The sequence below is a fragment of the Oxyura jamaicensis genome, chromosome 10 (genome assembly GCF_011077185.1).
Source record: "Oxyura jamaicensis isolate SHBP4307 breed ruddy duck chromosome 10, BPBGC_Ojam_1.0, whole genome shotgun sequence".
In the NCBI taxonomy this organism is placed as follows: domain Eukaryota; kingdom Metazoa; phylum Chordata; class Aves; order Anseriformes; family Anatidae; genus Oxyura; species Oxyura jamaicensis.
Window position 1 is genome coordinate 11210318 of NC_048902.1, and position 11685 is coordinate 11222002.

Sequence of the window (11685 nt, forward strand, 5' to 3'; positions counted from 1 at the left end):
GTGGTTTATGTGTATTTCTAAAAGAAATGTAAAGAATTTCTACAGTTCATTTTTGGAGCAGAATGTACATAAATAAATACTGTTTAAAGTTTTTTGTTTGTTTGTTTATTTTTTAATTTTGTAACGTAACTTCAAAACTAGGATCTAGAAATTTGAACTGTTCTTATTAAAGTATAATATGGAATTAGATGCATCTGTGAAGTATACTTAGCAGAATTAATTTCCTTTAATATTTCTTGTTTTCTGTTGCCTTGTGTAGTATCCAATTTAGTGTTTCAAGCTGTAGCCTCTTGGGTTTTGTTTTTTCTTTAGTTTGCTTGTTTGTTCTTTGAAGTATTTTTTTTTTTCAAAAAAAAAATATCGTTCACTGTTACTGAAAATGAGAATTCTAAGCATAAAAATTGATGCTTTTGCAATTGCATGTTTCAGCATTTCTTTAGAATTCCTGATCAAATGAAGAAAAGCTTGCAGTGCTTGCCTGAGGAATCACAAACACATGTAAAAATATAGTTGAGAGTTTTCCCATAAAATTGTAGTAAGTTCTGTTCTTGTATGAATAAGAAACTTTTAGAGAGAGATTTTATTAACATTAAAGGGGGAAAAAACAAATTGGGGAAAGCTTGGGCAGCTTATATAACATCTTTATTAATTGAGTGAACTCTTAGTTATGTCAGTTAAAGCTATAATTTGTTATCTCCATTAGATACTAGTCTTTCAAATGCGACTCTTTTATGTCTTAAAGCACAAAAAGTAAATGCCATGTTGGATTAACATAACTACGGTGTACTGTCATCTAATGCATGTACAGCTAGACTGAGTAATCTTGTTACTGTATACATTTAGTCTTGCTTGGCTTTAGTAAAAACTGATTTATCAATTAGATAAACGTAGTGTTGGACACATTGAGTTTTTTATCCAGATAAAGAGGCACAGCTAAAGGTATTGTTTAGAGAAACAAATAAAATCACAGCTCTAAAACAATCTCATTGTACTGTTTCATACTTGGTATACGACTTACTTTTAAGTTATCAAGTCACTGTGGTGGAATTAATACTTAAATGTGCAGTATTGCTTTGAATTTCTGCTTTCTGAGTGGATTAATATGTGGATTATCAGTGCTGATTGGGGAATCTTGGTTTTCTGGGCTTCTATCATTAGTACTGTTAACCTGGATACTGAATTTGGGTACCCCCTCCCATCACTGTTCAGGTTCACGTTAGATAATTTTTTAATTCAGTGAAATCTGGCTTTTTCACTGGCACTGGTAACTCTGCCATGTTCATAAGACATATGTTTCCTTTGGGAAAATGGCAACAGAATATTTGATCTGGTTTTAGGCTGCGTCATGATCTGAGTGACAAGAGCATAAATAATATGAAGGTTGTTCCTCTAAGTGTGCTGTTGGGATTCTTGCATCTGTAAGAGAATTTCCTTGCTGATTTATCCTCAACTGTGCTTTAGTAGATGCTTTCTGCCACCTACTGTTTGCTTTGCAGCACTGCTCTTCTCCCTTTATTTTAATTTTGAGCTTGGCTTTCTAATGCCCTGACCTGCAGGAGTAAGTATTTTTTAAATGTCATTAAATCTAAGTAGTCTAATTGATTTTTTTTTCTTTTTATTGGGTTAGTTGTGCGGACGCTATATATTGAACAAGGGGTTAGTGATGTAAACCTGTAGGACCACAATATAACAGCATGAATATTAATATGCCTATTGATTCTAGGCAAAATAGTATGCACTAAGTTTCAGCAAGACAGTATGTCAAGGTATCAAAGATTCTTTTTGTTTGTTTGCTTAAATCAAAGTATCAGCTGAAATTCAAGTAGTTTTGGCACAAGTAGTACTGATTGTCAGTGATTTGAAGTGCACACGTACATATTTTACTTGCCTCCACCCTCAGCAAAGCTATTTGTAGAATCACAGACACCAAAACCTGACAACCCCATCCCTGCCACCACCGTCATACACCTTCTAACCAGTCCTTTGTGATACCAGGGTAGCCTATAGCTCTGTGATGTGATATGTGATTTGAGTCTACATGGAGAATATCTGAAATGACTAAAACTGGTGGGAAGGAGTTGTGCTACTGGTACCTGGCAGTGTCACAACAGTGCTCATGTGAAGAAACTGATTTTCTTCCAGTAGTAACTGTTGGCAATGACATCTGGGTGATAACAAGTCTACCTCCAGTCTGTAGTCGAAGTGTTGCTCATGACATGCCACATAGCTTCAAAGCATAGATGTTGGCCGCACCTGCTAACTCAGGGTTTCCGTTCCTTCTAGTTTGGGCTCCCATCTATCCATTTATTTCTATGATGTCAAGCCATGGGGTTTAAGAAAGGAAATCAAACACCCTGCTTGGCAAATGTGAACAGCAGTGTGGGGGGCAGTCTATAGAAAAGTTGCAGCAGACTTAGGTTTTCACAGGCTTGCAACTTAATGCAGCAAATCACTTAAAACTTGATATAGAATAATTTCAAAATCTGTACACATACAAAGGCATTAGTTTCTAAAACAGTAATGTACAGAAGGACATAATTGTGCGCTGTCATTAACGTCACTATGTCAGACAATAGAAAAGGTCAAGCTATTTTGTTTGATGTGATGAAATGAATATATACCCCAGCACAGCAGTGAAAGCAAGACCATGTGTACACTGGTAAGGAGAACACTATGCCTGTACATTAACATAGCTTATTGCCTTGATGAGCAAGATTTTTTTTTTTTCCCTATCACCTGAGACTCATGTAAAGAGTGATATCCTTTGTAAACACAGCCTACCAGAGTAATTATTGAACAGTTAACCTGAGCCCTTTGTCACCTCCCCACCTGAAAACAATGTTTCTGTCCTCCAGCAGCCTAATGGAAGTTGCTAGTTTTCCAGTGTTTAAAGTCAGATGGAAAACACACTGGTGAACATCTTTTGTAAAGGCACCAGCTGTGTGCTCTCCCAGTATGCTTTCCCTTCAGTAACATACATTCAGGTGTAGGTGTTTAGTTGAAACCTGTCAAAAGGTGTTTACTGCCCTGTCGAAATTAATGATACCTTTTGGCTAAACGGGCTTTTTGGATTTATTCTGTGTATTTCAGTGGGAACAGCCACTGGTGCCTTTCCTTATCTCACAGCTTCCCGCTCACTGAAAGATGGCAGCAGCTGGAGCAGCGCTGTCCTGTTCCTGCCCTGTCCTGGCGAATGGCTGCTGAAACCAGGAGCACGGAAGATGAGCGAGCTCCCTCGGTTTATACACAGCAGCCAGACGCGCTGCCAAGGATTATTATGCAGTACTCGCTCTGGGTGGAGGTTCTGGTGGAATCACCATGAGTGCTCGGCCAAAGAGGAAAGTGGGGGCAGAAGACATGGCCGCTGTTGACCCAGGTAAGGTGAGACTTTTCGCATTGAAAACAATACGCGTTTTATGTATGTGACCAGTTTGATCTGGTTCTCATCCTTCCCCAGCCCCGCGTATTTTTAACTGTGGGGAGGAAGGCGCCTCACCCGCCCTCAGTAAGCCCCACGTGAAGCCTGTTGCCCCCTCGCGGAGATGCGTGCATCCCTTCAGCTTTGTCAGGCACAACTCTGCGTTATGTATGCAGCTCTTTGGTTGGGAACGGCACATTACTCCCTACGTGGAGTGCTGTGCCCGCACCCCGATGTTCAATTGAACTGTGCTTAAGTTTAAACCTTTCCTTCAGACCCGTTACCAGCGGCCATTCCGCAGCCTGGGCGGTGCTCCTGCACCACGCCCCCCCGCCCATCCATCCGCGCGTCCATCGGGAGCGCGCGGCGCGGGGAGCCTCGCGCCCATTGGGCGGGGAGCGCTCGGCTCGCGCCCGATAGGGCTGCGGCTCGGCCGCTCGGCGGCGTTCATTGGAAGGGAGGCGGCCGCGCCTGGGGCTGCACCAACGCGCCCTGAAGGCGGGGGTGGCAGGGGAGGAAATCCGGGAGGTGCGGCCCCAGAGCCCCCCTCAGGCGCTGCAGTGGGTCGGCCCGCGAGGCGCCGTGGTAGTGCGGGTGTCGGGCGCTGCGCCGCGGCCCTGTGTGTAATTACGGGCCTGCAATTAGCTAATGAGGGGCTGTCCCCGGGCAGCTCCGCGCCTCTAGAGCAGCGTTATAAGTGCGTGGCTCCGAGGGCCTTCCAAAGTGGTTCTGGTGTGCTGGGTCTGTTTGGTTAAATCTTCACCTGTCATGGAGCAAGGTGACCTTGAGGCACCTACAGCCACACGCCATGCTCAAAGCTGATTAAACGAATGTTTATTTACAAGTGCCACTGTCTTTTTTTTTTTCCATACCCTGCCATTCAGATACGTACCCATACAGCCATTTCAGGATTTTAGCACGGTATCAGTAAAACAAGCAAAACCAGGATAACGCACAAATTACAGGCACAGACCAGGGGGATCTCAGAAAGGCGGTCAGCCTGAAATGCTGCTCTCCCCGTCAATACAGCGCTGACAGAGACAGGAATTAAAAGGACAACTGGGCTCAGAAGTTGCCAGCATTTAACAACTCGGTGTGGGCAGGGACGTTCGGCCTGCAGCTGAGGTGAAGTAGCAGCTGCTGACTTTGCACACGCTGCCTTTCACCAGCAGCTCGGAGTCAAGGATTTGCCATGACCAGACCTCGAGTCTGTAGGGCAATTGTGGAGAGTGGATGTGTTTAGTCTGTTATTAAGATTATGGTGCGCATCTCCTGTCGATGGGAAGGGGAGATCCTTTTGTTTTCATTCAGGAGAATGTTCTACATTTCCTGTAGGATTAGTCTAAGTGTAACACAGGAATATTTTCAATACTTTTTAATGCATAGAAATGGTGGGACAAATTGAGTGTTACATTCAGTGAAATATATTTAAATGTTCATAAAGCTCTGGGGCACTTAAATGCCACGGACTGCAGCATGGCTGTGTATCCTGCCCATCGCATTCAACATCTGTGTCTGCGTGTGCTAGCCGTTTCCCTGGCCCTTTGTCTCTTTCTTCTTGATGCTGCTGCTGCTATGGGGAAAAACAGAGAGAAAGAACAACAGGATATTGTCCGGTTCTGGTCTGTGTGCCAGCAGTGACAAAACGTTGTTTTCTGCTCGGTTTTGGGATTCTTGTTGGCTTTTATTAGTCTTGGGCGAGCCTGAGCACGTTAAGATGTTTTTTTGATTCTTCCAGTTACTGTGGAAACCTCGAGTCTCCGGGAGGAAGGTGGTGTCCCGTGCCCTTGTGTGAACATTTCTGTTCGGGAGGATGACACCCTGACTCATGCAGAGGAAAAGAAGAGCCCTGTTGCAGAACACAACAGGAAGACGTTTAGCACTGCTTTTTGCCAGGATGACACCTGCAGGGCTGCCGCAGGAGTGGAAGTGAGCCACAGGCTGGATGGGTAGCGCTGAGAAAACTGCATTGCTGTACAGATCTCACGCCAAACCAGAGCACCATTTTGGCTTCCATTCTCCTTTTCTGACACCTGTAGGTAAGCATGAAGTGCACTGCCAGATAGACTTCTGCAGCAAGTTACTGAGCAAAGGAATCATCCCAGCGTGCGGATTCACACCAAAGTGGTTTTGTTTAGCTGTCAGGATTATAATCAAGGAATATCAACTGCAAATGTGCTGGGTTTGCTGAGGCAGGAGCTGGCTGCTTGCCAGTGCTTGTATGAGGAGGTGGCACCCAGCAGGACGCCTGGAGCTGCGGGTGACATGCAGGTACGTGCTGCTGAGGCTGAAGGCTGGGGGGTATAGCTGGAGGAGAGCGGGTGTATGGCCACTATTTTGGGATAGGGATGTTCCCATCTCTAATTTGACTCTGGTAAACTCATTTCACCCCCCAGTAAGTCTGCTTTCAAAATAGGTTATTAGGCCACAGTGACACACTTTGTGATTTTTAAGAAAATCGTAGCTTTGATAATCTCCTGAACATGCACTAAACCCAAACAGTCTGCAACTTCTGTGAAGTGTGGGCAAGAGCTTTGGTTTCTGCGTGTTCTTACGGTTGTGGGGACCACTCTCCCTGCTTGGCTGCACCCATACAAGACACCAGTGGTGATAGAGGCCTTTATGAGAGGATGAAGTAGGGTGAAAAATGATAATTTTGCCAGCTAATGAGTTGTATTAAAACCACACAGGATAAAACGGAGGTTTTAATTTCTTCAATAATGTATCATATAGACCACCTAAAGCTAGGAAGCAAATGTCACAAACACTTTGAAAGATAAATGGCAGAAATTAAACCTGCTTCAAGTGTGAGAAGTGACAAAGTGAAATAAAACTACAAAGGTGAAAGAAATTAATGTGCTAATTACGTAATTGTGGGACTACATAAGAAATGCCTGTGAGAGGGGGAGTTTATGCAGTTTGTGAAGACTTCAGTATTGATTTAGGCTGAATTTACAGTGTGGTGACTGACTTCTGTTAAGCTGTAAGCTTTTTAAATAACTACTTAATAAATCGACCTGTTATTACATTGTTTTAAACGCTCTAGGATGTGAAAAAGTTGATGTGAAAGGCTACTATAGATGCCTGAGCTTGATTTGAAGGGGGATGTATCTTAAAAACATAAAATAAGCAAGTCACTAAGATTACACTGTTGGGTTTTATCATAGCTTTAGGATGTGTATAGTCCATGAGTTTCCTGTTTATGATTCTGATTTGGGATTGCTGTGTTCATTGTTCATAGTTCTATGTGTTCTGGGAAGGTCTGGGCTCTGTCTGATGAACTGGTTCTGTTGCTGATATAAAAAGCTCTTTTTTCTGGTTTAATGGCTTTTTGGAGTTGTAGAGTTCTCTTTACTCTGAACTTCTCTGTGTCTGTGAAGAACATCTATGTAAGACATAAGAATACTTTATTTTGCAAATATTTGTGAAGCTTAAGTGTTGAGTCTGTTGTGCTTCTAAGCTGTTCTTTCTGGAAATACTAAATAGCTGAGAAGCTTTGGCCAGCTTAGTTACAACAGGGTCATTGACTGTTAAACAAGACTTAGTTTAATTCTTGTGTTGCTTTAATTACACTTCTGTAAAGAAACTAGAATATATTCTACTCTCTGGGAATAAATGTGCATGCTTTTTCATGCTGTTTTCTGATGTGAACGTAACGATTTTTAAATTGATACTGCTACTCTATGCAGGTATGTCTAAAACAGTTCTCTTACAGACTTGTTTCAGTGTTGTTGAAATGTCTGTTGCTCAATAACTGTTACAGAATTTTAGATATTTTAGTATAAATTAAATAATTTCTTTCTAGGTATACTCATCAGATGCTTTCTGTGATCTTTATCTGTGAATCTGCTCAAGCAATTCCTTCCTAAATTCACTTTAGGAACCGCATCTTGGTCCTTGTACTGCTTTAACTCCCAGAGAAATAATTAAATAACAAGAGCGTATAACCTACTGAAAACATAAAATGACTGAATTCCTGGTTTGTTTTAACTGGTGCAATGGTGAACAACCCCAGCCGGTAGGTAGATGCACAACTGCCATCTTTTATCACATTTGCAATTTTATCTTTTGGTTATAATATAAAACACTCTTACTATCATGTTGTTTTGATTAAATTGGACTAAGTAATGGAAAAGCTAAGAATGGATGTGTTATGCTGTGTTTAAGCTTTATACGTTTTTTGCGAGAAACTTTGCCTGTATGATGGTTTGCAGTTCTCAGACCCTATATGTAGGGGACTGACCTTTCCAAAATTCAAAAAAGCTTTTGCTAAAAATCAAGTAGCAGTAATAAAGGTGAGTTTGACCTTCTCATAGTGTGACCCATGTGAAGCTTCAGCCTGGTTGCCACAAGGAGTCACTGGGGGGTCAGAACTGTCTTTGTTTGCTGCTCCTTGTTTCTGTCTGAAAGCTGCCTCATATTTTCTGAGTAGAAACATAAGATATCTTTCTTCCTATAGAAGAGGCGTCGGAGACTGGACAGAAACATGATAGGAGAACCAATGAACTTCGTCCACAACGCGCATGTTGGGACAAGAGAGATGAGTAGTGACTTCTCATCAGTAAGTGTGAGCTCTTGGATAAGCAGGAATCTCAGCTCAGTACCCTGTAGAGCCAGTAGATACTAAAATACTAGATAATATCATGAAAGGAAAAAACATCTGTCTTCATGTTCACCCAACCCCCCCCCAGAATTGCCCCTCGGTTTGTAAGCATAAGGTACTGTAGAAGATAGGTTTCACAAGACAGTCAGACTTCCCCAGTGTCTCTACATGTGAAGAGAACCTTCTGGATAATGATCCTGTGGAAGCATTTGATACTAGGTCCAGATTTCACGTCACCCAAAATCAAAGCTGTGCCAAGTTAAGAGAGATAAGAACAGTTGGATTTTGGACAGCAATACCAATTTTGTGCACTGACTTAACACAGAACTTCCAGGTTGTTGTTGTTGTTTTTAAGTTGCTATTTCTCCCCACTGCTATTGGGACCTAGAACTGTCTGCTTCTTCAAATTTATGCTTTTAGAAATTGCTCTGACAACCAGATTTGTAAGATGAATGTTCTAACTAACTCTACCTGTTCTTCTAGACTGCATCAATTCAGGACCACATGAAGTCTAAAGGTGGTTACACAAATGGCACTTCTGCAACTGCTGAGCTATAGGAAACTGAAAGAAGTCTGACATTTGCCCTGTCTTAAGAAGATCTCCTGGACTGTGCTTTCATATTCTCTAAAGCCTCTTTATCATGAAGTAGAGAGAGTACTTGAATTATAATAGGTCAGTGCGAGCTTTTGCGTTCTTTGCACAATAGCTTCTGAAGGAGTTACTGGAAATTATCCTTAAAAACAGTCTGTTGTAGTAGCAACTGTAATTTGTCACTGGATGACTTCCTGGCTATGTTCCAAAAACCTCAAAGTTATCTTGTAGGATGGGACTGGAAGTTGGCATGAATTGTCTGGGGTTTTGGTATCTGTCTCTTCCCCTCAAGAAACCAGACTTTTCTGGTTTTTAATTTTTAATTGGAAGATAACATATTTGTACTTCCTATGTGGGCTAAATTGAATATCTAAGTAGGATCTTGTAGCCTATAACATAACTTTTGGATGGCTTACAACTTAAGGCGTTAATTTACTGAGCTATACTTCAGTATTTTTCTCCATGACTTTCAATAGCAAACAAACTCTAATGTGATGTAACCAGCTGAGTCTTCAGAACCCAGTGAAATTTCTGCCTTGCTGTGATAACACTTCTGTAGCTAAAAAGGCAGGTTTTGCAGACCTACCCACTCCCAAATGAGGCTGAGGAAAAACAAGCGTTTCTCGCAGTTACTGGCCTGCCTCCCCTCTGTATGTGCACTAGTATAACTGACAGGTATTAATACAACAAAACTAATGATATCAGGTATCAGTTAATTGAAGTGGTGCTACAGCATGCTCACAACTTTATGCTAATTTTGCATGAATACTTTTGAATTTTAAGCTAAATACATTTAAGATCTCTGTATTAGCGATCTGTAACAATAACTGCGCAGAACTGGAAGGGGTATCTCTTGCTTCTGTCTCTTTAATTTCAAAACCATTTTCTTAGATGAACTGAAATCTTTCTTATATATCGTTTTAAATGATATGAGTTAAATAAAGTATGGTTTAAATGATAGAGCCAGAAGAATATTAAATGGAAACTGTCTCTTAGAGTTCCGGCACTTCATAAATATGGATGTTTAGCCATACCCAAACTACAGTTTATCTCTTGTATCACTTAATAGAAAAACTAATAAGAAGTGACAAAACTGCTGAAATAGACGTTTTCCTTTTATCACATAACTGAACTGTCCTGACTTAAAATTATGAATGACTGTCAGTGCAGAAACTTGTTAAGTTTGCAGTTGTGGGGTTAACTAAATACAACTGTTTAAATTACTGCCAAATCAGCACCAGTTATACCCAAAGTCAGTGCAACTCTCCCTTTTTTGTTCTAGGCGTAAGATCCTCCATTAAACTTTATTCATAAAAAAACAAGAAGCCAAAAGATTTGCCAGCTAGATTTTTGGAAGGCAGATTTTTAACTTCTATGATTATATTTGTGGCTTATGATACTTTTTTAAACTGGCTTTGCTTAAGTCTTAGGCTGCCTATTCTGAGTATATTAGGTAACTTAAAACATGAAAGGTAGGTTTCTGTATGCATTATAAAAAGAAATATTTTCCCAATGCTTCCTTCCCATATTTCATCTTTAAGGGCCAAAGAGGAAGAGAATGCTACTTTCTGTAATAGTCAACAGCTGATCATAGCATTCAGCAACCACATAAAAGAGTAAAAGAGAAATCTAATGTCCCACATCTTTCTAAGTCCTTGCTTTTGAATTAAATACATGCCATATTTAATACCTTTTAAAATTAGCACACTAACCATAAACTTAGCTTTTTAAACACTTTCATATTTTTGTCTTCTAACTTCAGACTTATTCCAGCAACCTGGTTAGGATGCAGAGTTCAAAGAAGTTAAATTCTGTATACTGTTGAGGAAGCATAAAGTGGCCAAATTATTCTTTAAAAATACATTCTAATTCATCTGCTATTAAACTGAATTAATGTGTTCATTAGTCCATACCTGCCAAGAAAAAAATAAAAAGAGGACAGCTGTGATGAAGAAAATGGGTTATTTTTCTTAACACTACAAGAAAACAAGCTAGAGTCAGTATTTCCTGAAGGCTCATTCAGTGTATTTAAGAACAGAGTGGTGTATGCATGACTACAAATAAAGAAGTTGGGGATTGTGATAGTTCTTCTTGCTATAAATAAATCAACAGAGATCATTTTGTTATTCAGCTTATTTGTAGAAAAATCCTACTCCTGATTCTGTAATCCAAACAGCATTACCTAGTGTAAAAATGATATTCATCAGACTATACAGTATTATCTAGGACTACATTAAAACTAACCAAGTATAACCATAATATTAAAGGAACAAAAACACGTTTTGCTATTGCATTGTGCAACTATTTTTTAAATGTAAACAAGCATAAAAGGATGTCTCAGGTATTTTCTTTCTATAACTAGAAGCCTTACTTAGCTCTTGTCTGTCATGTAACTCAATATAAACCTATCTAGCTTATAATAAATCTGTTGAACAAGGCACTTGCACTCTTTTCATATTGTCAAAATCTTGATATTTTTCTCTGCACCGAAGATCTGTTGGTCAGGTGGATGAATCAGCATGGTTTGAAACTTTATTGTGCAAAATCACATTTCTCCACTAGAGAGCACAATTTTCCATCAAGTCTGTCAACTGCTCTACACAGGCTGTTCAGTGTGGAGTGGCTTTTTGTTGTTGGGGCTTCTTGTTTATTTTATTCCAGTCAAGTTGAAAACAGTAAATGACACCAAAGGGTCAAACATCTTAATCTACCTTGTAGGCTGTGTAGCCTTACACCAACAATGCAATGTGGCAATGAAACGTTAATGCTGTGACTTGATGGAATTTTTATGGTATCTTTTCGTAGTCAGAAATAAAGTAGCTTACAAGGGGCATAGGATTAAGTCTTTTATATGTAGTCTGCTGAAGTCTCGTCACTGTATCTGTTTGCCTTCTTTTGATTGATTATTTGTTTTAAAGGTAAAGAGGTGGGGGGAAGTAGCTGTTATTTTAAACACTTTTACCTTGTGATGTCCCTGGTAGGCTTTACTGACTATTCCATACTTTTGCTTAAACCTGTAGTCAGTATTGAGAAAAGGTATTTTGATTTTTCACAACCTGAATGTCCTTTAAT

At 40.2% G+C, this 11685-nt stretch overlaps 1 protein-coding gene across 7 annotated transcripts; it reads left to right on the forward strand.

Moving 5' to 3' along the window:
* Positions 1 to 4991: 4991 nt before the first annotated feature.
* Positions 4992 to 11053, forward strand: LOC118171986 (CDC42 small effector protein 2-B-like). Of its 7 annotated transcripts, none has more exons than XM_035335570.1 (4): positions 4992 to 5457; positions 7299 to 7436; positions 7878 to 7979; positions 8505 to 11053. In XM_035335570.1, exons 2-4 carry the CDS (start codon positions 7383 to 7385, stop codon positions 8577 to 8579), a joined length of 231 nt encoding a protein of 76 aa, XP_035191461.1. In that variant the 5' UTR covers positions 4992 to 5457; positions 7299 to 7382; the 3' UTR covers positions 8580 to 11053. The 7 variants fall into 7 exon arrangements, with proteins under 7 accessions (XP_035191461.1, XP_035191458.1, XP_035191459.1 ...); XM_035335567.1 differs by having other exon boundaries at positions 4993 to 5457; positions 7224 to 7436; XM_035335568.1 differs by lacking the exon at positions 4992 to 5457 and adding an exon at positions 5464 to 5689 and having other exon boundaries at positions 7224 to 7436.
* The last annotated feature ends 632 nt before the right edge of the window (positions 11054 to 11685 follow it).